The sequence below is a fragment of the Onychostoma macrolepis genome, chromosome 19 (assembly GCF_012432095.1).
Source record: "Onychostoma macrolepis isolate SWU-2019 chromosome 19, ASM1243209v1, whole genome shotgun sequence".
Classification (NCBI taxonomy): domain Eukaryota; kingdom Metazoa; phylum Chordata; class Actinopteri; order Cypriniformes; family Cyprinidae; genus Onychostoma; species Onychostoma macrolepis.
Genome location: NC_081173.1, coordinates 53,998 through 81,022, shown reverse-complemented (window position 1 = coordinate 81,022; position 27,025 = coordinate 53,998). Strand labels below are relative to the sequence as shown.

The window sequence follows — 27,025 nt, the reverse complement described above, 5'->3', positions numbered from 1 at the left end:
TAAGACCCCAGTGACAACAAATTAAACATTGTAAACTAGCAAATACACACAACAAGAAAGCCTACATTAAAAAGAAGAAACACAGCATGAAAAAAGCACAGACTATAAAACTTTTATGCCATATAAGTGTATTATCCAAATGTCTATGATGAATGTGTTATTGCTTTAAAATTAAAACATATCAACATCATGAATATAAGTATAGAAAGGATGTTCAGTTGATGTAAACCATGAGGATAATTAAAATATCACATGCTCCAGCAAACCAAAAAAACAAATGAAGGACAACATGTTGCTATTTTCCACTAGGACTGAGATACATCATCATAAACCAAGTAGAAGAACATGACCAAATCCAGCTGGACAGTTTAGCTGAGTGTTCAGTAAACACACTATATAAACGACAGCCTCTGATTGCAGCACAGTTGTCCATCAAAGGTGGGTGAGTTAAACCATCTATCTATCTATCTATCTATCTATCTATCTATCTATCTATCTATCTATCTATCTATCTATCTATCTATCTATCTATCTATCTATCTATCTATCTATCTATCTATCTATCTATCTATCTATCTATCTATCTGTCAATCCGTCTATCCGTCTATCTATCTATCTATCTATCTATCTATCTATCTATCTATCTATCTATCTGTCTGTCTATCTATCTGTCATAATTATATATACATATATATGTGTGTGTGTGACTAGTCATTTATATATATTTTTTTCAGAATCCTGAACTTGACTGCTGCAATTTATATCTGAGCATAATACAGGGTAAATAACTTGTGACAATATGATCTGTTTGGAGGTTTCGCTGATTGGAATGTATTAGGAGAGTTAGAGTTGAAAGTTAGACAATGGCAATCAAAAAGTGAATCTAAGTATATCAGCATGGTGATGTCAGTTCTGCTCCACAGTGAAGTACAATCATGGGAGATGGTGAAATGGAGTGTTTCGGCCCGGCGGCCATTTACCTCCGGAAGCCAGAAAGAGAGCGACTCGAGGCTCAGAACACCCCCTTTGACGCCAAATCAGCATTCTTCGTGACAGATCAAGCTGAGATGTACCTGAAAAGTACTCTTGTTAGTAGAGAGGGTGGCAAAGCTACTGTCAAAACTCACTGTGGGAAAGTAAGTATCATAGACTAAACAAACAAACAACCAAAAAACTATTTCATATGTTACTATGCTTGAGTTCAGAAGTTTTTCTTAAATAGTGTAGAAATGTGTGTACAAAAAGTCTAAACAATGTTCATTACAGACGGTCACAGTAAAAGAAGATGAAATCTTCCCAATGAATCCTCCCAAGTTTGACAAAATTGAGGACATGGCCATGATGACCCACCTCAATGAGCCTGCTGTGCTGTTTAACCTCAAAGAGCGTTACGCAGCATGGATGATCTATGTAAGTAAATCAGAATTTATTCCTGGAATAGGGCAGCAACATTGTAAAACTGGACGATCTCCATTTCAGACCTACTCTGGCTTGTTCTGCGCCACTGTCAATCCATACAAATGGCTCCCAGTGTACGACGCAGTTGTTGTGGCTGGATACCGAGGCAAGAAGAGGATTGAAGCCCCACCTCACATCTTCTCCATCTCTGACAACGCCTACCAGTTTATGCTCACTGGTAAGTGGATTCCTGCAGTCTCAACAAATAACAGTTAAAAAGACAAAGAAAAAAATACACTTTATAATAACAAGTGTGAAGTATTGGTGTATAATTCATTGTCTATAAATTGCTGTTTTGACAGAGTTCATAGATAAGCTAAATCCAAATAGAAAGAGGACTGATGTTTTTTATCCTTAGCTGAGAAAAATTAGTGGTACAGTTCAAATTAATGTATAATTAGTAAGTACTTCATAAAAACCATGAGTTTGCATTATTGTATAAAAAGTTACATTCTTCTATATGCATGTATATGAATAAATAAATGAAATGTTAAGTTTAGGATGTAGCCTATTAATCTAATACCATTGCAAGAAAAATAACAAACTTCACAAACACTTTATAGCTTCAAGTTAATATAGAGTGCTACCTATTTTAGAAATCCTGTTAACATTTTACGATTTAATTTCAGATCGTGAGAATCAGTCTGTCCTGATTACGTGAGTAAATATTCTTCTGCTGACACAACCTGAAGCTTTTCAATTATAATTGTAAATCAATAAAAGATTTATGACTAAATGATGATCTCATATAAATCTCCAGCGGAGAATCTGGTGCAGGAAAGACTGTGAACACAAAGCGTGTCATTCAGTACTTTGCAACTGTTGCGATGTCTAGTCCAAAGAAGGCAGAGCCTGTCCCTGGAAAAATGCAGGTTAGTGAATACCTATTCTAAACAATGTTATTAATGACCAGGGCTGGACTGGTAATCGGGCATACCGGGCATTTTCCCGGTGGGCCGATGCACTGAAGGGGCCGACAGAATTATTTTGATTTAATTTTTTTGCCAAGGACCATCACGTAGGGACTACGAGCAACCAGTGGCCCATTGGTTTGTCTCCTGTATTGACAGCGTAAACCAGCCAATCACAATGCGCTACAGATGGAGCCATGATGTGTTTTGCTCCGCCTATATAAAGAACGCTTCACCCCAACAGTATCCCCTCACTGCAGAAGAAAGATCCAGGGGGCAGGGTTGGATCCACATCCATGGGGTGGAGATGGGTAGGTTTAGGGGTGGAGACGGGTAGGTTTAGGTAAATGTAAGGTGGGAGGCGTTGGATCTAGATCCAACCACACCCCCTGGATCTTGTGTTCTGCAGTGAGGACCATCTCAACCTCTTCCTCGTCGGCTTTTCCCACGTTTTCACAGCAGCTTTATCAAGAACAGGCTTGCTCTGCGGTGAGTGATGCGGCGTAAAGAGCCAGCAGGAGGAGGAGAGGAGAGCAGCTGAATCTGTAAAGTGCTTGATCGGGACTCGCAACGGAGGCAGGCATATATTCTGTGTGCGTGTGATATTAGTGCAGAATACGCAAACACTTTTTAATAAAACGTAAATTCGTCCACCGCGATTTTTTGGCCAAGTCATGTCAAGTGTGTTCATAGAGGTTTCTATGAGCCAATGCAAATAAATCTAGATTTAAATTCGAAAAGACACAATATTGTCAGACCTGACATTTTTTTATTATCCAAAACAACTGGAAGGAATGATACATATCTACTCTACCAGTCAAAAGTTATCGAACAGTACGATTTTGAATGTTTTTTTTAAAGAATTCTCTTCTGCTCACCAAGCCTGCATTTATTTTATCCAAAATACAGCAAAAGCAGTAATATTGTGAAATATTTTTACTATTTAAAATAACTGCTTTCTATTTGAATATATTGTCAAATGTAATTTATTTCTGTGATCAAAGATGTATTTTCAGCATCATTACTCCAGTCTTCAGTGTCACATGATCTTCAGAAATCATTCTAATATGCTGATTTGCTGCTCAAGAAATATTTATTATTATTAATGGATTCTTTGATGAATAGAAAGATCCAAAGATAAGCATTTATCTGAAATAAAAAAAATCTTTTGTAACATTATACAATACACTATTCAAACGATTGGAGTCAGTATCATTTTTGTTTTGTTTTTTGGGAAAGAAATTATGGAACTTAATACTTTTATTTAGCAAGGATGCTTTAAATTGATCAAAAATGATGATAAAGACATTTATAATCTTACAAAAGATTTCTATTTCAGATAAATGCTGTTCTTCTGAACTTTCTATTCATTGAAGAAACCTGAAAAAAAATTATACTCAGCTGTTTTCAAGATAATAATATTAATAATAATAATAATACATGTATTTTTGAGCAGCAAATCAGAATATTAGATTGATTTCTGAACGATCATGTGACTGGAGTTATGATGCTGAAAATTCATCTTTGATCACAGGAATAAATTACATTTTAAAATATATTCAAATAGAAAACAGTTATTTTAAATAGTAAAAATATTTCACAATATTACTGCTTTTGCTGTATTTTGGATCAAATAAATACAGACTTGGTTAGCAGAAGGGACTTCTTTCAAAAGAAAAAAAAGAAAACTTTTGAATGGTACTACTGTTCAAAAACTTTTGAATGGTAGTGTATATCATATATATATATATATATATATATGGTGGTGGGCCACCAGGACCAAAAAATGCCAGGGCCGATTTTTTTGTCCCAGTCCAGCCCTGTTAATGACAGTGTTTGTAATTCACCTCACGACTACCCACTGTCCTACAATTACATCTAGGGATCACTGGAAGACCAGATCATTGCAGCCAACCCTCTGCTGGAGGCTTATGGTAATGCCAAGACTATAAGGAACGATAACTCCTCTCGTTTTGTAAGTTGCACCTATGACTCATCATTAATAACATCATAAATTTTCAATCACAATTTCAAAGCAGGCAAACAGTTGAGCTTTTATCAATGATTTCAATCCAGGGTAAATTCATCAGGATTCACTTTGGGACCACTGGTAAACTGGCCAAAGCAGATATTGAAACTTGTGAGTCAACACTGTTTTAAGCCAAACATTTTATTTGGAGGCTAAGATGTGGGTTAATCAATTGAACAAGTATTTTTTCCTCTTTTTTTTCTTTCATGGAAAGATCTGCTAGAAAAGTCAAGGGTAACATTCCAGCTGTCTGCTGAGAGGAGTTACCACATCTTCTACCAGCTCATGACTGGACACAAGCCAGAGCTGCTCGGTGAGAAATCTACAGGATTGTGTTTCAGTTGTTTCCATGTTTGAGAGCACTATTAACATACTGCACATCAACTCTTTACAGAGGCCCTGCTCATCACCACCAACCCTTATGACTATCCAATGATCAGTCAAGGTGAAATCTCTGTCAAGAGTATCGATGACGTGGAGGAGTTCATTGCCACAGATGTATGTGGACAGCTGCAATATTATTATTATTAGTAGTATTTTTAGATTCTATGCAATATATCTGAGCAAACAAACATCAGAATAACAGCAGCCTGAACTGAATACTGCATGACACAGCATAAAATAGCCTTCTTTTTTGACTCCAATAAACAATGTGATTTATTTGGTCTGTGTAAAAACAGACTGCCATTGACATTCTTGGCTTCACTGCTGATGAGAAAATCAGCATCTACAAGCTGACGGGTGCTGTGATGCATCATGGGAGCATGAAGTTCAAACAGAAGCAGAGAGAGGAGCAGGCCGAACCTGACGGCAATGAGGGTGATCAAAGTTTAGCACATATTAACATATAAACATTCACTTAATTAGCAACGATAATGCATAAAACTCTGCTTCCTTAGCGGCTGATAAAATCGCCTACCTCATGTGCCTCAACTCCGCTGAAATGCTGAAAGCTCTGTGCTACCCCAGAGTGAAGGTCGGGAACGAGATGGTGACCAAAGGCCAGACAGTACCACAGGTGATGACTTTATCAACACATTTAACTTATGGATACAGTGAGAAATGTCTCAGACATAGTCATCGTGAGAGTCCTTTGAATTTCTCAGGTGAGCAATTCAGTCTCGGCACTCTGCAAGTCTGTCTATGAGAAAATGTTCCTGTGGATGGTCATCCGTATCAATGAGATGTTGAACACAACGCAGCCTAGACAGTTCTACATCGGTGTGCTGGACATCGCTGGATTTGAGATCTTTGATGTGAGTATCAGTCATTAACATCTCTGAAAGAATCAAGACATACAAGATAACAGTCAGTTGCAATAATTGCTTCTGTTGAATTATCAGTTCAACAGCTTGGAGCAGCTTTGCATCAACTTCACAAATGAGAAACTGCAACAGTTCTTCAACCATCACATGTTTGTTTTGGAGCAAGATGAGTACAAAAAAGAAGGCATTGAATGGGAGTTCATTGACTTTGGTATGGACTTGGCTGCCTGCATTGAGCTCATTGAGAAAGTAAGAGGATATTCAGTAAATTAAAATAACTATTCTCACTGTGGCTGTACTTGAGTATGAATATTTCTTCAACAGCCAATGGGCATCTTCTCCATCCTTGAAGAGGAGTGCATGTTCCCAAAGGCTACAGACACAAGCTTCAAAAACAAGCTGCATGACCAGCATCTGGGCAAAACTGCAGCTTTCCAGAAGCCCAAGCCTGCCAAAGGTAAGCCAGAGGCCCACTTCTCTCTGGTGCACTACGCCGGCACTGTGGACTACAACATTGGTGGATGGTTGGACAAGAACAAGGATCCACTGAATGACTCAGTTGTGCAACTTTACCAAAAGTCATCACTCAAAGTGCTGGCCCTCCTGTATGCCGCTGTTCCAGGTGCAGAAGGTACAAACATCTGCATTTCCTCAATTCCTTTGTGTTTTAATTGTGTACAAGACACCTGCTTATACAAAACGTTGAAAAAAAAAAAAAAAAGATTAAGATCATCAGAACGGAACAAACTATGTGATCACAGATTTTGGAGTTTCAAAATATGAAGTAGATTTAAGATAACAGTTAGATTCAACCAGATGTAAATAGAGATTTATTGAAGGGGTTAATGGAAAGCAACAAGATTAACAAAAAAAAAAAAAAAAACTTCTGTCATTGATATAAAACAGAGGGAGGTGGAAAGAAAGGAGGCAAGAAGAAGGGTGGTTCCTTCCAGACGGTGTCTGCACTTTTTAGGGTAAACAGATTCTCTCTCTTAATGAAGTTTGTGAAATTTTTCAACATTACAGATTAGATTAATTACAAACGTTTCCACAGGAGAACTTGGCTAAACTGATGTCTAATCTGAGGAGCACTCACCCTCACTTTGTGCGCTGCTTGATTCCTAATGAATCCAAGACTCCAGGTAATCTTGATCCTTGAAGACTCAAATGCATCACAGTTTTGAAAAAAATGTCTGGAACCATAAGAACATTTGCAATTCAGGTCTGATGGAGAACTTCCTGGTTATCCACCAGCTCAGGTGTAATGGTGTCCTGGAGGGCATCAGAATCTGCAGGAAGGGTTTCCCCAGCAGAATCCACTACGGTGACTTCAAGCAGAGGTAAAGACATCTTTTTGCAACTTCTTACTTAGAGATGATGTATCACCTAATCTCCGCTTCCTTACATGATAACACAAGAATATGACTCTTCCCTAAATGTCCTTTAGATACAAAGTATTAAACGCTAGCGTCATCCCTGAGGACAGTTCATTGACAACAAAAAGGCTGCAGAGAAACTCTTGGGCTCTATTGATGTTGACCACACCCAATACAAATTTGGACTCACCAAGGTGAGCTACTCAGCAAATACACCATGTGGACAAAACTATTTCAACTCTTTCCTTCTCATTTTTGACTCTGCTACAACACAATGACATTGTAGAGAATTCAGTGCTTCCAAATGTACTGCAACAGTCTGAGGAAGGAAGGCCCGAAGCTTTTGAATAGGGGTTCAAGTCTAGGTTTTGTGCCAGTCAAGTTATTCCACACCACACCAGTTTTTCCACAAGTTATTACCCCAAAAAAATATATATGGACCCCACTTTGTGTACTGGATGCTGTCATGCCTCTCCAAACTGTTACATCAAAAAAGAAAGGACAGAATTCTCTCAAATGTCATTCTATAGTATAGTATAGAACATAATATTTTTTTTTCCCACTGGAATTACTGGAAGTCAAACTCAATTTTTATTAGGGCCATATAGTGTATCCCAGGCCACATCTATGCTGAAAATGACTTATTGGCTTATTCAACACTACACCACTAATATATTCCAAATGTTGTTGTAGGTGTTCTTCAAAGCTGGTCTGTTGGGTACTCTTGAGGAGATGAGAGATGAGAAATTAGCACATCTGGTTACCATGACTCAGGCTTTGTGCCGTGGATATGTCATGAGGAAGGAGTTTGTCAAAATGATGGAAAGGAGGTACAATGAACTTACAATAATGTTTGGAAAACAACTGTTTAGTACCACAGAGTGATAAAGACTGATTTACTGATTACAATTTACACAGGAGTCAATTTATACCATCCAATACAACATCCGCTCATTCATGAATGTGAAACATTGGCCATGGATGAAGGTGTACTTCAAGATCAAGCCTCTTCTGAAGACTGCAGAGACTGAGAAAGAAATGGCAGCCATGAAGGAGAATTATGAGAAAATGAAAGAAGATTTAACAAAGGCATTAGCTAAAAAGAAGGGTGGTTCCTTCCAGACGGTGTCTGCACTTTTAGGGTAAACAGATTCTCTCTTAATGAAGTTTGTGAAATTTTTCAACATTACAGATTAGATTAATTACAAACGTTTCCACAGGAGAACTTGGCTAAACTGATGTCTAATCTGAGGAGCACTCACCCTCACTTTGTGCGCTGCTTGATTCCTAATGAATCCAAGACTCCAGGTAATCTTGATCCTTGAAGACTCAAATGCATCACAGTTTTGAAAAAAATGTCTGGAACCATAAGAACATTTGCAATTCAGGTCTGATGGAGAACTTCCTGGTTATCCACCAGCTCAGGTGTAATGGTGTCCTGGAGGGCATCAGAATCTGCAGGAAGGGTTTCCCCAGCAGAATCCACTACGGTGACTTCAAGCAGAGGTAAAGACATCTTTTTGCAACTTCTTACTTAGAGATGATGTATCACCTAATCTCCGCTTCCTTACATGATAACACAAGAATATGACTCTTCCCTAAATGTCCTTTAGATACAAAGTATTAAACGCTAGCGTCATCCCTGAAGGACAGTTCATTGACAACAAAAAGGCTGCAGAGAAACTCTTGGGCTCTATTGATGTTGACCACACCCAATACAAATTTGGACTCACCAAGGTGAGCTACTCAGCAAATACACCATGTGGACAAAACTATTTCAACTCTTTCCTTCTCATTTTTGACTCTGCTACAACACAATGACATTGTAGAGAATTCAGTGCTTCCAAATGTACTGCAACAGTCTGAGGAAGGAAGGCCCGAAGCTTTTGAATAGGGGTTCAAGTCTAGGTTTTGTGCCAGTCAAGTTATTCCACACCACACCAGTTTTTCCACAAGTTATTACCCCAAAAATATATATGGACCCCACTTTGTGTACTGGATGCTGTCATGCCTCTCCAAACTGTTACATCAAAAAAGAAAGGACAGAATTCTCTCAAATGTCATTCTATAGTATAGTATAGAACATAATATTTTTTTTTCCCACTGGAATTACTGGAAGTCAAACTCAATTTTTATTAGGGCCATATAGTGTATCCCAGGCCACATCTATGCTGAAAATGACTTATTGGCTTATTCAACACTACACCACTAATATATTCCAAATGTTGTTGTAGGTGTTCTTCAAAGCTGGTCTGTTGGGTACTCTTGAGGAGATGAGAGATGAGAAATTAGCACATCTGGTTACCATGACTCAGGCTTTGTGCCGTGGATATGTCATGAGGAAGGAGTTTGTCAAAATGATGGAAAGGAGGTACAATGAACTTACAATAATGTTTGGAAAACAACTGTTTAGTACCACAGAGTGATAAAGACTGATTTACTGATTACAATTTACACAGGGAGTCAATTTATACCATCCAATACAACATCCGCTCATTCATGAATGTGAAACATTGGCCATGGATGAAGGTGTACTTCAAGATCAAGCCTCTTCTGAAGACTGCAGAGACTGAGAAAGAAATGGCAGCCATGAAGGAGAATTATGAGAAAATGAAAGAAGATTTAACAAAGGCATTAGCTAAAAAGAAGGAGCTTGAGGAGAAAATGGTGTCACTTGTTCAGGAGAAAAACGATCTTCTACTACAAGTAACTTCTGTGAGTATTTCAGCTCTTATTTATCCCAATATGGATCCTACAGCAATAAACATGAGTCATTAACTAGGTCCATGTCAATGAACAGGAATCTGAAAACCTCTCTGATGCTGAGGAGAGATGTGAAGGGCTCATCAAAAGCAAGATCCAGCTCGAGGGCAAACTCAAAGAGACAAACGAGAGACTGGAGGATGAGGAGGAAATCAATGCTGAACTGACTGCCAAGAAGAGGAAACTGGAGGATGAATGCTCCGAGCTGAAGAAAGACATCGATGACCTGGAGCTCACCTTGGCCAAAGTGGAGAAGGAGAAACATGCAACAGAAAATAAAGTCAGTATTATATATATATATATATACAGTACACACACTGCAGATTGTGATTCAGGCTGTTGATAATGAAAACAGTAATCAATGTTTCCATTTAGGTGAAAAACCTGACGGAGGAGATGGCCTCTCAGGATGAGAGCATTGCTAAGCTGACCAAAGAGAAGAAAGCCCTCCAAGAGGCACACCAGCAGACTCTTGATGACCTTCAGGCAGAGGAAGACAAAGTCAACACTCTGACTAAAGCTAAGACAAAGCTTGAGCAGCAAGTGGACGATGTAAGATGTTTGGCATAAGAATAAGACTGTGAATCAATGGGAATCAATGAGAAATTAATATTGTTGCTAATTAATATTTTAATGCTCTGATTTGTCACAATAGCTTGAGGGCTCACTGGAACAAGAGAAGAAGCTCCGTATGGACCTTGAGAGAGCCAAGAGGAAGCTTGAGGGTGATCTGAAACTGGCCCAGGAGTCCATAATGGACCTGGAGAATGACAAACAGCAATCAGATGAGAAGATCAAAAAGTGAGTGGGCATCAGATTTTTAACTTTACACAATTACACAAAATAAGTATTTGGCACATTTTACAAAACAATACTTTAAAAACAGGAAGGAATTTGAGACAAGTCAGCTTCTCAGCAAGATTGAGGATGAACAGACTTTGGGAGCACAGCTTCAGAAGAAGATCAAAGAACTTCAGGTAACACTAACCCTAACTAACCCTACCCAGTCAACACGTGAGATCACGCGATGATCACAGTGACATCACACCATTCTCATACGGTGATACTCACAGTGTGAGTAATATGTGAGCTCATTGTGAATTCAAAATGTTGAGCAGGTTGAGAGGAGGCAGTTCAAATATCAGTCGCTGGGGGACATTCTACTTCCTGTTTCTCAACACTATCACAGTGATATCACAGTGCTCTCACATGATGAGCTCATGAGTGCACGCCCAGCTAACAGATTTCTGTTATAAGAACTTTCTCCAAACATACAACTGACTTCCAGACACAGCCTTCGATGAAATCAACTTAAATAAACAAATCCACAGCTTCACTCATTATTCACTCATGATGTTTTATTGTTTTGTTTGATGTTACCATCATAGTGATTAGTGTTTGCTTTAGTTGGGCTCTTGACCCTATCCTTTATAACCTTATATTTTTTGGGGCTGCTGTAACTGTGTTTGTAAAGCACATTTGTTATGGCAAGGAAGCCCAAAAAGAGACTGCAACCAGGTGATATTGGTTTGTTATTGATGATAACAACACAGTCATCACCTAGATTCCATATGCAGTCTTGGGAAGTTGTGGCCTAATGGTTAGAGAGTCAGGCTCTTAATCCAAAGGTTGCGGGTTTGAGTCTTGGGCAGGCAAGGATTGTAGGTGGGGAGAGAGAATGTACAGCGCTCTCTCCACCCTCAATACCATGACTGAGGTGCCCTTGAGCAAGGTACAGAACCCCCAACTGCTCCCCGGGCACTGCAACATAAATGGCTGCCCACTGCTCTGGGTGTGTGCACTTTGGATGGGTTAATTGCAGAGCACAAATTCTGAGTCACGTCACTTTCATAATCATTTATGGAGAATTATAAAAGCATAAGACACAAACATTATTAACTACTCTGTCATTTAAACACAAAGAGAAACATCAATAATCAGTGTATGAATCTCAACAATGGTGACAATCAAAAGCTTCATGCTGCAATGCATGCTGGGTACTTAGTCTCTATGCAGTGAGTGCACTTTGACCTCACATTAGTATGAGCACACAGTGAGGGCGCTGTGAGGTTACACTTTTAGCTCACTGTTACCTCACATTGTGACCTCATCACGAGTATCCTGTGAGATCATGGTGACATCGCTGTGAGATCAAATTGTTGACTGGGTAGTCTATCTGATGTGAAATGGTGAAGTAGATGTATAGCTGGAAAAATCCACATTACAAATATCAATAATTATTATTATTTTTTTCCAATTAGGCCCGTATCGAGGAGCTGGAAGAGGAGATTGAGGCAGAGCGAGCTGCTCGTGCCAAAGTGGAGAAGCAGAGAGCTGATCTCTCCAGGGAACTTGAGGAGATCAGCGAGAGGCTTGAGGAAGCTGGTGGTGCCACTGCTGCCCAGATTGAGATGAACAAGAAGCGTGAAGCCGAATTCCAGAAGATGCGTCGTGATCTGGAAGAGTCTACCTTGCAGCATGAAGCTACAGCTGCAGCTCTCCGAAAGAAGCAGGCAGACAGTGTGGCTGAGCTCGGAGAACAGATCGACAACCTCCAGCGGGTCAAGCAGAAGCTGGAGAAGGAGAAGAGTGAATACAAGATGGAGATTGATGACTTGTCAAGCAACATGGAGGCTGTGGCTAAAGCAAAGGTAATGTCACTAGATTATCATTGATAAGTACACAATCATCTTTACAAACATATTAATTAAATCTCTAATCTCTTTAGGGTAATTTAGAGAAGATGTGCCGCACACTTGAAGACCAGCTGAGTGAAATCAAGGCCAAAAGTGATGAAAATAGTCGCCAGTTGAACGACATGAATGCACAACGAGCAAGACTTCAGACTGAAAATGGTAAGAGAGTAAGCTACACGTGTAAAAAAACCTCAAAACAAAATTGAGTTAAAGATTCTGTTATTATATTTCATGCTAATATCTGTAACCTCTTTCTAAGGTGAATTTAGCCGTCAACTGGAAGAGAAAGAAGCACTTGTTTCACAATTAACTAGAGGAAAACAGGCTTATACTCAGCAAATCGAGGATCTCAAAAGACATATTGAGGAAGAAGTCAAGGTAGAGTTGCACATATTATTTTGCTTTGATAATCAAATGATTTTAATGCTTTTTTGAAGAGTGTTTAAATTCCCAAAATGTGCCGCCTTATAGGCCAAGAATGCTCTGGCCCATGCGGTTCAGTCTGCCCGCCATGACTGTGATTTGCTCAGAGAGCAGTATGAGGAGGAGCAGGAGGCCAAAGCTGAACTCCAGCGTGGAATGTCTAAGGCCAACAGTGAGGTGGCCCAGTGGAGAGCCAAATATGAGACTGATGCCATCCAACGCACTGAAGAGCTTGAGGAAGCCAAGTAAATACAGAAAAAAATAAAATAAAAGTCTTCAGTACCCTACATTTAATAGTAAGAATTCATAATTTCATACCACTTTCTTCAGGAAAAAGTTGGCACAGCGTCTGCAGGATGCTGAAGAATCCATTGAGGCAGTGAACTCCAAGTGTGCCTCACTGGAAAAGACCAAACAGAGACTGCAGGGTGAAGTAGAGGACCTCATGATTGATGGGGAGAGGGCAAATGCATTGGCTGCCAACCTTGACAAGAAGCAGAGAAACTTTGATAAGGTAAGAAAGAGGTGGATAATCTTCAAATCTAAACCTTGAACCATGGACTTGGCTAATTAACAATGACTAAATTTATTTTTCAGGTCCTATCAGAGTGGAAGCAGAAGTATGAGGAAAGCCAGGCTGAACTAGAAGCTGCTCAGAAAGAAGCTCGTTCTCTCAGCACTGAGCTTTTCAAAATGAAGAACTCTTATGAAGAAGCTCTTGACCACCTCGAGACCCTGAAGAGGGAGAACAAGAATCTGCAACGTAAATGGCACATTTATTTTTACAGCAAGGATTTAAAAAAAAAAAAATGCATTAAAAAAAAAAAAACCAGAAAATGATGTACTATTGATTTTTAAATACTTTTAGAGGAGATTTCTGACCTCACTGAGCAGCTTGGAGAGACTGGAAAGAGCATTCATGAGTTAGAGAAAGCCAAGAAGACAGTGGAGTCTGAGAAATCAGAGATCCAGGCTGCACTTGAAGAAGCCGAGGTGCCATTCCTTTGATACAATACTAACATCACACCAGTGCTTTGAATAATATTAAAACATTGTATATGTAGTGGTTCAAAACCTTAAACGAACATACTTATTTCCTTCTTAAACAATCACAAATGTAGTGCCATAACTCTGGAGGCATATAGTACATTTTGACAAGTTTAAAAAGTAAGTCAATTATTTCCTTTTTTCCTTGCAGGGCACCCTGGAGCATGAAGAGTCCAAGATTCTTCGTGTGCAGCTGGAGCTGAACCAGGTGAAGAGCGAGATTGACAGGAAGCTGGCTGAGAAGGACGAGGAGATGGAACAGATCAAGAGGAACAGCCAAAGAGTGATCGATTCCATGCAGAGCACACTGGACTCTGAGGTCAGGAGCAGAAATGATGCCCTGAGGGTCAAAAAGAAGATGGAGGGAGATCTGAATGAGATGGAGGTCCAGCTGAGCCATGCCAACCGCCAGGCTGCTGAGGCCCAGAAACAGCTCAGGAACGTCCAAGGCCAACTCAAGGTATCTCTCTGTAGAATGAGGAGTTTAAATGTTTAATAATATGAATATGATACATGAATTAACTGAAGCATTACATGCAACTAACAAAGAAAGAACATTGCCACAGGATGCCCAACTGCACCTTGATGAAGCTGTCAGAGGACATGAGGACATGAAGGAGCAGGTGGCCATGGTGGAGCGCAGGAATAGCCTGATGCAAGCAGAGATTGAGGAGCTGAGAGCTGCACTTGAGCAAACAGAGAGAGGCCGCAAAGTGGCGGAGCAGGAGCTGGTGGATGCCAGCGAGCGTGTGGGACTGTTGCACTCACAAGTACAGAAAATAATTAAATACTAAGAGCAAATTCAGCTTACATGATACAGTTTTAGTTAAATATACTCTAAACTACCTGCTTAAATCCTGCAGAATACGAGTCTTATTAACACCAAGAAGAAGCTTGAGACTGATCTGGTCCAGGTTCAAGGTGAGGTGGACGATGCAGTCCAGGAGGCCAGAAATGCAGAGGAGAAGGCCAAGAAGGCCATCACTGATGTGAGTGTTTACTTTCTGTCGCTCTATTCTAATTTAAACAGTTATTTGACTCTGGTAACAAAGATATCATTCATGGAAGCTAATTCTATCTATATTGGTTAGCTCATTTTCATTGGCTTATATTTCAGGCTGCCATGATGGCAGAGGAGCTAAAGAAGGAGCAGGACACCAGTGCTCACCTGGAGAGGATGAAGAAGAACCTGGAGCTGACTATCAAAGACCTGCAGCACCGTCTGGATGAGGCTGAGAGTCTGGCCATGAAGGGCGGAAAGAAACAGCTCCAGAAACTGGAGTCCAGGGTAAATTACAGGCTAAATACAGACTTAGGGTGTACTCACACTAGGAATGGTTGCCTTGTACCGAGCCAGAGTGCGATTATACCCCCTCCTGCACTTACATTGCACTTAACGTTCTGGGTTGGAGCAGGCTTTCGTCATTACAATTCAGCTTTTGTTTTGAAGAAAACAGGAAGAAAAGCTGGAAAAAAAGGAAGATTTCGCTAATAGACTGCCTAATATATTTATCACTTATGCAGTGTAGTGATTTTCATTTAACTGTGCTGCACGTATCAGAAAATGATTATGGAGTCAGACGACATTGATGGAGGAATTTGCAGCTATCCTCGCAAAGTATAAAAACTGTTTATCAATAAGGTGAAAACCAGACCAGTTATCAACCTATATTACTCAATACTCAAATTAACTGAGAATTGCTACTTTCCAAGTAGTAATAGATGTTTTTGTAGAAATTATGACAGTAGAGCAGTTAGCGATCACACTACATGTGTACCACACCAGAGCCCAACTGAACCATGCTCTGGCTCACCTCTTCAAGAGGGCCAGGACATGGTTCAAAAGAACCAGACTTTGGGTGTGCTCGAGCATGGTTCAGATCGCCTAGTGTGAGTACACCTTTAGATGAACGGGCCATGGTAGAGATTTGACAGGTGACAACAATAACTCTCTACTGAAGGTGCGTGAGTTGGAGACTGAAGTTGAAGCTGAACAGAGACGTGGTGCAGACGCTGTGAAAGGAGTGCGCAAATATGAAAGGAGAGTGAAGGAGCTCACCTACCAGGTAAAACTACACAATTAGACATTTAACACCTTTCATGATAATATACATAGTTTAAGCAAGACCATGAACAATTTTTACACCCAAAGACTGAGGAAGACAAGAAGAATGTGACCCGACTTCAGGATCTGGTAGACAAGCTGCAGCTGAAAGTGAAGGCCTACAAACGCCAAGCTGAAGAAGCTGTAAGTCTAATGTCAAATGGCTTGAGTGTGAAGTTTTGACATTTTCTATTCAATACACTCCGTGAGTGCAATGCTCTGAAAGGGGTTGGATATCTTGTGCAATCCTAACAGGAGGAGCAGGCCAACACTCACCTGTCCAGGTACAGGAAGGTGCAGCATGAGCTGGAGGAGGCTCAGGAGCGTGCTGACATCGCAGAGTCCCAGGTCAACAAGCTGAGAGCCAAGAGCCGTGAAGCTGGGAAGGTAACAACAGATGATAATTATGTAGAGAAAAGTTACTTTTTTATACATAAAATTTATGAAACATTTTCAATAAAATGTTTTTTTTTTTTTTGGCATTTTCAAGACTAAAGATGAAGAATGAAGAGAAGAAACTACACCTACAAGCAAGCATATGACTGACTTGTGCTGAGTTTTTCTGTGTCCATTAAATGGCAAAGTTTGACTTCATTCTCCATTATTTTTTTTTCCACTTTCAAACTTTATCACATATTCAATCACTGTTTTAAAAGACAAGATGATGTGGTAAAGAACACAAATGCAGTGTACTGAACTTACGATAGTAACAAAGAACTTGTCTTTGAAAGTTGCTTTGGATATAAGTGTCTGCTAAAGGCATAAATGTAAATGTTTTGGAATAACCCAAAAGTCTCTGGCAAATAAGAACACAGAACACAAAATACTCAAGGAGATAAAAGAAAATGGGTATATTTATACACAAAAATGCATTGCATGAAACAATAACAGAGGAAATATCAGAATACAAAGGGAACGGGAAACATCAACACAGAAAAGGCAAGACCACAACAAAACTTCAAAATAAGTTTGCTTTCAAAAGGCAGCATTCCAAAGCATACCAAAACTGATGTACCTTACATGCAGAGCCGTTGAGAAACAGTTGCGACATGCTTTGATCTCACTGCCATGCGGTCACCTGGTTCATGGCTCTCTCTGTGCTGTCTATTTTGAATGGTTTTATTCAGGACAGACAGCAGTTTCACTATATTTGCAGCAATTTCTAGTAATTACATACACATCAAGTATTTTTAAATTAAAAGAAAGACAAAAATAAAAGAACAAAATGTAGGGACTCCTAAAAATATACCTTGTTTAACATGCTTTGTGTCAGAAATAATACAAAGTATTAAAATGTGTTTTATTTGACTTTTATTTATTTTGAAATGTGATGCAACAACTATATGCTTGCTTATATCCAATGAGAAAGAGTGTTCTATTGCAAGCCAATGACTGTTGAGCTTGAGGTTGCATTATGACGTGAATCACATAATGAGGAAGAAGGGAGGAGGAGAATCGCACGTGGCAAGCCTAGGCTGCATGTGTATTCGGGGTGCGTGCAAATCTGAATTGTTGTCAGTTTGGAGACCGTGTATATTTTCAGTAATATAAGGCCCAAAGTGAAAGGGAACAACCCTTGTTTATTTTTGGTTTGTTTGCTTAAAGTATTTTTCTTTTTCCTTGTTGTCTATTCGCGATCATCTGAGTCACCCTGTGTGTGCTGATAGCTAGAGACATTCTGCCCAGCAGCCATAGACATTTGCCTTCGTGAAAAGTGATTGTATCAAAGAAGTTCGTGTTACGAGTGCTGAATTCATTCGGGACTGGACGCATCCTGTTTCTTCAAGGGACTTCGCTGGACTGGACTCGTCATGTGCCAGGGACTGTTTGAGACTAGAAACAGTGAGGTTGTGCCGTGAGTGATTTCAATATTGCCTCAGTATCGTCGGAAGGACGTAAGTTGATTCATTTTCGTGACTCCTTGACTGTGAGCCAGTCCTCTGAATTCATCATCATCTGATTAATGTGCACCAACGAACTGGGCCCCAACGATAACGATCGATCGTACATTTGAACTGTTTGACTGACTTGCATATATTTGAACTGATCGTAAGAGATGTAATTAATGTGTATACAGTACTGAAAGACAGTGTATGGGGTGAATTGCAAGTTTTCTCAAGTGTATAACTGATCTTGAAAGAGAGAGTTTTTTTTCATTATTGTATTACATGGTTCTGGAGGCAACTGAGTGTTTTGCCAGAATAGTGTTCTGAATTGACATTATATATCTCAGTTGAGTTATCATATTCTAAAATAGGAACAAAGCTAAGGTTAAGAAAGAGTGTAATAAGTGTGAAAGAACAAGAACCGTTCTGAGGGGAAAAAAAGATTGATTTCTTCAGTTACTGTTTTCTTTAAGAAAAAAGGGAGTTATTACATTAATGTAAAACAAATAAATCTTTGTTATTCTTTTTCTCTTTAACATTTGTATTTTGGTATTTCGTTGAGTCTGGCAAGTTAATTCATTTACAAAGTTACTAAATTCCTGAGAATTGTAAATAAGAATTGATCTTTAGTAAAGGATTGGGTAAAATTGGTACAGGAGAAAATATTTAACTTTTTGTAAACACTAAAAGAAAAATACCGGCCTAATTCACCATCTAACTGCCGGGGATCCAGGACTTGTGTTAGAGAAATAATTAAATTAACCCCTAGGGTTAACCCACTTTATATTAGGTGTCCTTAACAACTGTGTACTTACATCACACATTAATCACTTGATACAATGTACTTATGTTGTACCTTCATTCTCTTTAATTGTACTTAGGCTACGTTTAAAGTACCTGCATGTTCAGTCTGTAGTTATAATAGTGCACTTGTCTTGCTTATGTAAGTTGTAAGTACACTTTCGTAAGTACACACCATAACTGGAATATTATGGGCCCTATTTTAATGATCTAAGCGCGTGGTCTACAGCACACGGCGCAGGTGCACTCAGGACGTGTCCGAATCCACTTTAGCTAGTTTAACAACGGGAAAACAGTCGGCGCGCCCGGGCGCATGATCGAAACGGGTTGACCCTATTCTCTTAATGAGTAATGGGTGTTTTTGGGAGAGTGTCATCTCCCGTTCCCTTTAACCCCCTGGGGTCGACAAACGCATATATGCGTTTTGAGGCAGATTTTCCTGATAAGGCCGAAATGAGCTTGAATTACTCTGTCGTTTTTGATCGTACAGATAAGAGCAATACACCATTCGAATCTGTAAGGGGTCTATTTTTATTTGTATACACTCATAATAACAACTAAACTTTGTGCTTCTGAAGAATAAAGAAAACAAACAGGGTGCGCTCTCTGTCTTCTCCGTCTCCGCGAACTGTTTTTAGAAACGCGTCACTAAAATGAACTGTAACTCAGCGAATACTCAACACAGAGACATGGGAGTTATATCTATAGAAAGCTTGAAGAGTCTACTTTGAAAGTAGACACATCGAAAACAAACATTCTGTGATGAAGTAATCCGTATAAAACCAACACGATGTTCAATCTTTCCCGTCTGACTCATTATCGCTAATGTGACCCCGCCCTCGCGCGTCTCGCGCTGTTCATATGTAAATAGCTACGTGGTAAGTGCGCGCGTGCAAACGCCCAACAACACAAACAAAGAGGAGGTCCTTCATCGCGGCTACTGTTCGTTTCTGGAAGACTCGCCGAGTAAAAGCAGGATTTCCCTCGAAAGAAGAACACGATTTCATCCAGCAGAGGAGATGAGTAAGTAATGTTTTTTTACATTAGTTAACGTGTTATTGTGACATAAACCTGAACAGATTTACTAACAGTTAGCTGGGTTTTCCCCCAAACGACAACATGATGAATGCTACGCCTCTAAGAATGTTTAGACCATGTTTATTATTAATACTCTGTTCACAAATAGATTTTAATAGCGTGCTAAACAATAATAATTAGTTTCTCAGATATAAAATATCATTTTTTATAGTACAAAGTACATCCTTTTATTGTACAAAGCATGCTTGAGTCTGTGGCTACATAATCATATCATAGGCTACTATAAAATCAAACATACTAGACTGTATGACTACAAAATCATAGTTGGGTTTTTCCCAAACTATAATTCCTGACTACAATGTTTGAAATCGTGTAAAACATTTTGAATATGATAGGCAGTTCATTGTATTTAAATTTCTTACAGCGCTATGATGTTTTCATGCTCTATATAAAACAATAAAAGTAATATGAGTGTACACTGTAACATGATGAATGCTACGAGTCTAAGTATGTTTAGTACATGTTTATTATTAATAGCCTACTCTGTTCAGAAATAGATTTTAATAACGTGCTAAACAATAATAATTAGTTTCTCAGATATAAGATTTCTTTCTCTTTTTTATGATAGTGATATATATGATATTTATGACATATATACAGATGTTCCTGATATTAACATGCTCACAAATGTTTTTTTGTTTGTATTTTATTGAATCAGATACCAGCACCAGATGTATCCTGATGTCTCTTCAAACTGTTTTCCTCTGAGAGCGCTGTACCAACATCAGATGTTCAACTACACTGATATTCTATGTCAAAACAAGCTCCTTTTCTACTGATTGGTTTTTTTTCTTCTTGAATCCATGGAAAGAAGTAGAAACACTTAAATAAAACACGTAAATATCAGGTATGATTTACTTGTTGAACAGAATCTGTTGCAGGAATGACTCAAAGTCTGTTCACATCTCTGTGGTTAGATCAGTGTGCACAATAATGTGTCTTTGACCTTCATTATGTATGTTTTGATTATACTGTGTTGTAAATAAAATACAAATAATTAAAAAAAACCTTTTTTTCAATCTCCTCACATTCTCTCTTACCTGCCTCAAAGTCACAGTCACACTGATGGGCCATTAGGGGCCATTAGGGGAGGGCCCTTTGTCTCTCAGGTGAGACTCACTTAATATTCATGGCCATTGCCACTCCCTCGCATATAGACCCTCGATCACAAAACATGTCTTGAAAATTTTAAATCAATATATTGTTTTCTGTGAATGAGTAAGCAGAATGATTTTCACATCATTTTGAAGTAAATATTCTAGCCTACAAGACTGATTACTCAAAAGTCTTGTTCAGGACTATTTAGTGTGGGTTTTATGGCCTTATTTCAGCTACATTTTTTTTCCCAAAACTTACAAACCACGCATAATATTTTTTTTCTAAAAAATGCAAACATGTACATCCATCTTGGTCACATATTATTGTAGCACAGTTTGTGCTGAATACAAAAAAAATTACATGTTGGTCATTAGTATGTTTTAAGTAGCTGAAATAAGCACAAATATCAGGGCATGTCAAAACATCTCAAGGGCCCCAAAATGACCTCAGACCCCAGAGGGTTAAGAGGCAGCTGCGCTCTCGCCGTTGCGGATCGCTATTTACACTGTGGAGTTTGATGGTGGAAAAGCTGACCGCTTCTCAAGCAAAGAAAGCGATTTGCTCGTGCGTGAAGTTAAAGCACACGAGCAGATCATCTACGGGTCAAGCAGGAATCCACCAGAGCTTCCCGAGGTGAAGAAGGTGTGGGAGGAAGAAGCGGTGATTGTGTCCTTGTCTTCTGGCATCAGAAGAACGGCTGTACAATGCCAAAAAAGATACAATGATGTCAGGAGACGGGGAAAACAAAAGTTCGCCGCTAATAAAAAAACAGCAGGTGGCCACGAGAGGAGGGCCATCTACAGCCCCCCGGGACCTAACGCCAGCGGAGGACATCACTGCCTCTGAAAGCATTATGAACAGCAGCCTCCCCGGGGTTTAGTGCCCTTCTGCAGGCCTTTTATGTAATTAGGGGGCACTGTTGGCTTACTTGTAATATAATGAAAGGTAAGAGACACAAATAACGTTAAGAGTCTTGTGTTTCTGAATAAATAAAGCAGGAGTTCATGTCATTAAATTACCAGTCTGTTTTGATTTTAAAGGTCAGAAGCTGTATACATGAATGAAAATCACAAACATGACAAATAATTTAATATATACAGATTTATTCATTAATATGCTTTTTTTTTTTTAAATGGATTATGAAAACTTAAAATGCAAGGAGATCTAAAAGATTTTTTTTTAATATAATTTTTTTACTGCTCTTTTGCTTTAAACCATTTATTAATGTTAAATCACAAATAAAATGTTAAAGGGGTGGTTTACTGTTTTTTTTCTAGGCTTGATTGTGTTTATAGGGTGCAGTCTAACATGTGTTCATGCTTCGTTTTTTTTAAAACGCATTATTTTTCATATAATTTACCTTTATTCCACACCGCTCTGTCCCTTCTCTGACAAACGCCTCGATTATTTCCTGGTTTTATGAAGCCCCTCCCTCAGAAATACATGATGGGCTCTGATTGGTTAGCTGGCTCAGTGTGTTGTGATTCACTAAACCGCCGAGCGAATGTCCCGCCCCTCAGCTCAGCGGCATGTGCTCCGGTTGTATTGTAAACAATGGCGTTGTCTATATTGCTCATCAATTTGAGCCCGATTGAGACGCAGAGGATATTAGTGAAGAGGATCGCGCAGAACCTGTGCAAGCACGGCTCTTAATGGTATGTTTGTTTGTTGTCTCATACCTTTAGATACACTGTTATTATGCTACTGCTTATGTTAGCTTTTAATATACGGTTTTATTCTGATTAAAGCTTTAATACAGTATGGCAACCGCACACGCGTCCATGTATAACGCTTCTCATTGCTATGTGAAAATGTATAATTGGAACAGTTTGTTGGAGCTGATCTGAATGAGAGAGAGAGAGAGAGATGCAGAGCAGGGCGACGCGAGGAACAGTATTAAGAGGCTGTTTTAGAATATTGATTTTGAAACTTGTGAATCCATTAGAATCGTTAGAAGACAGAATCGTGATTCATATATGAATAGATTTTTACGTGCTGTAACAGTTGCCTTCTGTTACATGGTTTATTTTGGGTGCTATGCTCATCCTGACCTCTAGGTGGCACCTGTGGCCTCACCTTTTTCTGTATAAGACAGGAAGCAGTAGAGTAAGAAGCAGATTCAGTTTGAATCCCTCATGACTTCATGGTTGTACAAACAATCCTGGTTGGAGAAACATTTAGTTTTCTGCTCCACCGTAAGTTTACTGTTCTATTTTGTGCCGTGCTGTCTAAATACAATTTGTGGGTACTTTTAAGTTTAACCTTTAGTGGAGATTACTGTTTAATATTTTGTTTATTATGTTTCTTTAGTTACTATATGGATTTTGATAAGTTGTTATCTTTTGTAGAGGATTTTTGTTTGTCCGAATTCATGCTCACCCAGAGCATGTTCATGGCAATGAAGAATGGATTAACAATTTTGGTGCTCCTTTGAGTGCATGATTGCACCTGTCCATTTCACATCTATCGTCTCATCAACAGATAAGACTGTTAAACCACTTATGAATTGCACTACTTTGCAAGACTTTTACAAAACGTCATCCCCATATGTGGACATTTTGTATTTGAAACCCTACTCATCTATACTTGGGTAAAGTTGGTTTCATATTCGCACATTCGGACTTCCGTGTTCAATAACTTTGTTAATCTGCATCAAAAAAGGCTAATTTCGGTCAGTTATCATTACCGACTACTATGAGCACAAAGCAGAACACATTTTTCTGTAGAACTCGACGTTTTAAAGACGCTGATAAACACGCTTGCCTCTATGGAGTGTCGTGACGTCATCGCTCATCTGAGGGACCGTCTACAAATAACATGTTTCGATTACTACCGCCTGCAACGATTTACTGTCCATGGTACTAAAGTCATCATAGAGGAGGTTTATTTGGACAAACTCTTACATTTTAAACAGCTGAAACAAATACTTTAAAAACATTTTAAACAATTATAAATATTAAAGTATTTTCTAATTATAATGTTCAGTTATTAATTCTAACTGTAGTGATGTGTCAGGAATGTTTATCATCTTGATCTTGTATGTTACAAAGGGATATTTATTAATTTACTTTGTCAGACACATAACTGTTGTAACAGCACAGTACTCAAGTCAAAATACCCCACAAGGTGGCAGCTGTTGTCCAGCAGAGGAAACTACTGTTGCATTCATACAGCATTTTTTTTTCTAGTAAAGTGTTTATTAAAAGTACATATTTATATCAAATCTATAGTTTTGTTCTCTATTGATTATAAATATTATTAATAATATATAAATACTATTCAGCTCGGGATGCACAAATACACTAATGAAAATAAATTTATTGCAAAGTTCTTCAACAGGGAGTTTTGTTTTATATATATTGTATAACAAAACGGAGTGTCTATTAACATATTGCAAATATCCCGTCTTATTGGCAGAAGCTATTTACACTAAATCTGCCCACCAAGGTGTGATTGGGATAGTCAATACTATAAAAGATGAATATAAGAGTGTGTCTCCAGTGGCGTATGTCATAAAATGCATGCTTTTTGACGTGATCGACCCGAGTTCGAGACCGCATTTTGCCAAACTTTTTTTCTCCCTTTTCAAATCTCATATCGCATCGGAAAGGCATTTAGCTTCAATAAAAATGAAGGAAATAATCAAAAAGTTGAAGATAAAGTATTGGTTAGGGTAGGTGTAGGGAGGGCTTTATTATCCCAATGAGGTTGCATCCATTTAATAATTTAAATTAGAATTATAATTTACACTCAATACGTTATTGCATATTGTTTTATAATGTACTACAATACTGAAGTGCAGATAATTGCCACTATTTGCAATAAGTAGTATAAATAGCAGAAAATCCTGCTACTTTAACATAGTGTAAATAGCATATCATTAACATATACTGCTATTTTCACTTAGTGTAAATAGAATCCATTGCACTTGGCCACAGCCATATATGTGTGTGTGTGTGTGTATACAGTGCCTTGTGAAAGAATTCAAACCCCTTCATTTTTTTCACTTTTTGTTTTGTTATAGCCTTATGTTAAACTGCTTTAAATTACTTTTTTCCGCACATTAATATACACTATATACACCATTACGACAAAGTAAATAACCGGTTTTAACATCTTTGCAAATTTATTAAAGATAAAAAACTGAAATGATTCCATTGCATATGTATTCATACCCTTATCTGGGACAGTTGAAATTTAGCTTAGGAGTATTCATTTTGCTTGTAAATGTTACCACACTTTGAGTGAAGTTAACCTGTGGCAAATTCAATTGAATGGGAATGATTTGGAAAGGCATACATGTCTTAATAAAAGGTCTAACAGCTGAGAATGCATATTAGAGCAAAGACCAAGCCCTGAAGTAAAAAAAACTAAAACTAAAAATGCCTGTATAGCTCAGAGACAGGATTGCATCAAACCACACATCTGGGGAAGAGTTCAGAAAAAAAATTCTGCTGCATTGAAGTTTCACAGAAGTGTGTAGCCTCCATTATCCATAATGGAAGACATTTGGAACAACCAGGACTCTTCCTAGAACTGGCCTCCTGGCCAAACTGAGCAACTGATGGAGAAGGGCTTTGGTTAGAGTGGTGATCAACAACCTGACTGCAACACCCCACCGATCTGGGCTTTATGGCAGTGTGGCCAGACTCAATCCTCTCCTCAGTGAAGACACATGAAAACACACTTGGAATTTGCAAAAAAAGCACCTAAAGGACCCTCAGACTGTGAGAAACAAGATTCTCTGGTCTGATTAACCTGAATTCCAAGCATCATGTTTGAAGGAAACCAGCTCTGATCATCACCTGCAGAGTACCATGCCAAAAGTAAAGTGTGCTGGTAGCAGTCTCATGCTGTGGGGCTGTTTTTCAGCGGCATGGACTGAGGGACTCGTCAGAGAAGAAAAAAAGCTCAATGCAGCAAAATATTGAGATAACCTTAATGAAAGCCCAGTCCAGAGCATTCACAACCTCAGACTGGGCAGAAGGTTCACCTTCCAACAGGACAATGGCCCTAAGCACAGCAAGAGTGGCTTATAGACAGCTCTGTGAATGTTCATTGAGTGGCCCAACCACAGCCTGGGCTTGAACCCAATCAAATATTTCTGGAGAAACCTGAAAATGTGCATCTGCCCCAATCCAGCCTGACAGAGCTTAAGAGGTGAACAGGTGAGAGAATGGCAGATAATTGCCAGATGATGATGATTAAAGCTTGTCGCATCAAACAAAAAAGACTTGAGGCTCTAAAGGTGCTTAGTACTGAGTTAAGGGTATGAATACTTATGCAATGTACTTATTTCAGTGTTTTATTTTTTTATAAATTTACAAAGTTGTGACAGTTCTGTTTTTGCTTTGCCATTATGGTGTATGGAGTGTAGATTGATGTGGATTTTTTTTTTTCTTTTTAAACATAAGGTTGCAACATAAAATGTGACAAAACAAAAAAAAAAAAAATGAAGGGGTTTGAATACTTTCGCAAGACACTGTATGACATAACAGAAGGGTGAATCTAAAGGGTGTTTGAAATTTTAGTAATTGATTAAACTGATCTACAACAGCTGCAGAAGTGACAGATGTGGAAACCCAGTATGGCACTAAAGGTTCTGAGGATCCTCAAATGCAAACTGTTCATTTATTCATTCATTTATTCATTTATAATCATTTATTCATATAATCATTAGTCATTACACATTTATATAATTTATCATTTGATTATTTGTATCATTTATCATTTAAATCATTAAGTCTTTTAACATTTATTCATTTATTTACTTATTAATTTTATTATGCTTCTATAGTTCATATTTATTTTTGTTTTTCTTGCTTATGCAATTCCATTATTGTTCAATTTTAGGATTATGGGGTTTAATGAACAGTTTTGTCTGTATGAATAAGAGATAGCAGGTTAATGGGATGTTGTTGTGAATCAGTTTGGTATAATACTACTTGTTGAATTTGTGCTCATCAGACAAAGTCTGAGCATTGAGACAAACGCAACTAAGATTGTTCAATAAACTCTGCTACTTTTTACCATCATCACTTCGTCTCCTGCTTCCGCTCTTCTCTGGCAT

The 27,025-nt window shown here is 38.6% G+C and overlaps 1 protein-coding gene across 1 annotated transcript; it reads left to right on the top strand.

Annotated features, from left to right (window-relative positions):
* Positions 1 to 628: 628 nt before the first annotated feature.
* LOC131526431 (myosin heavy chain, fast skeletal muscle-like) lies at positions 629 to 16,661 on the top strand. Its single transcript, XM_058754749.1, has 40 exons — positions 629 to 780; positions 924 to 1,136; positions 1,267 to 1,410; positions 1,480 to 1,636; positions 2,088 to 2,115; positions 2,219 to 2,330; positions 4,252 to 4,344; positions 4,446 to 4,509; positions 4,613 to 4,711; positions 4,793 to 4,896; positions 5,079 to 5,217; positions 5,298 to 5,416; positions 5,505 to 5,654; positions 5,742 to 5,912; positions 5,988 to 6,294; positions 6,570 to 6,637; positions 6,718 to 6,805; positions 6,886 to 7,003; positions 8,653 to 8,776; positions 9,274 to 9,410; positions 9,499 to 9,754; positions 9,840 to 10,082; positions 10,178 to 10,354; positions 10,458 to 10,603; positions 10,689 to 10,779; positions 12,064 to 12,453; positions 12,531 to 12,657; positions 12,758 to 12,876; positions 12,970 to 13,166; positions 13,252 to 13,435; positions 13,519 to 13,684; positions 13,790 to 13,914; positions 14,120 to 14,428; positions 14,535 to 14,738; positions 14,832 to 14,957; positions 15,086 to 15,256; positions 15,930 to 16,034; positions 16,121 to 16,216; positions 16,328 to 16,459; positions 16,563 to 16,661. Exons 2-40 carry the CDS (start codon positions 936 to 938, stop codon positions 16,578 to 16,580), a joined length of 5,805 nt encoding a protein of 1,934 aa, XP_058610732.1. The 5' UTR covers positions 629 to 780; positions 924 to 935; the 3' UTR covers positions 16,581 to 16,661.
* The last annotated feature ends 10,364 nt before the right edge of the window (positions 16,662 to 27,025 follow it).

Coding starts and splice junctions, on each gene's coding strand:
- LOC131526431 (XM_058754749.1), top strand. CDS start 936: ATGGGAGATGGTGAAATGGAGTGTTTCGGCCCGGCGGCCATTTACCTC. Junction 4,897..5,078: donor AGGAGTTCATTGCCACAGAT/GTATGTGGACAG, acceptor GTGTAAAAACAG/ACTGCCATTGACATTCTTGG. Junction 14,739..14,831: donor TGGGACTGTTGCACTCACAA/GTACAGAAAATA, acceptor TAAATCCTGCAG/AATACGAGTCTTATTAACAC.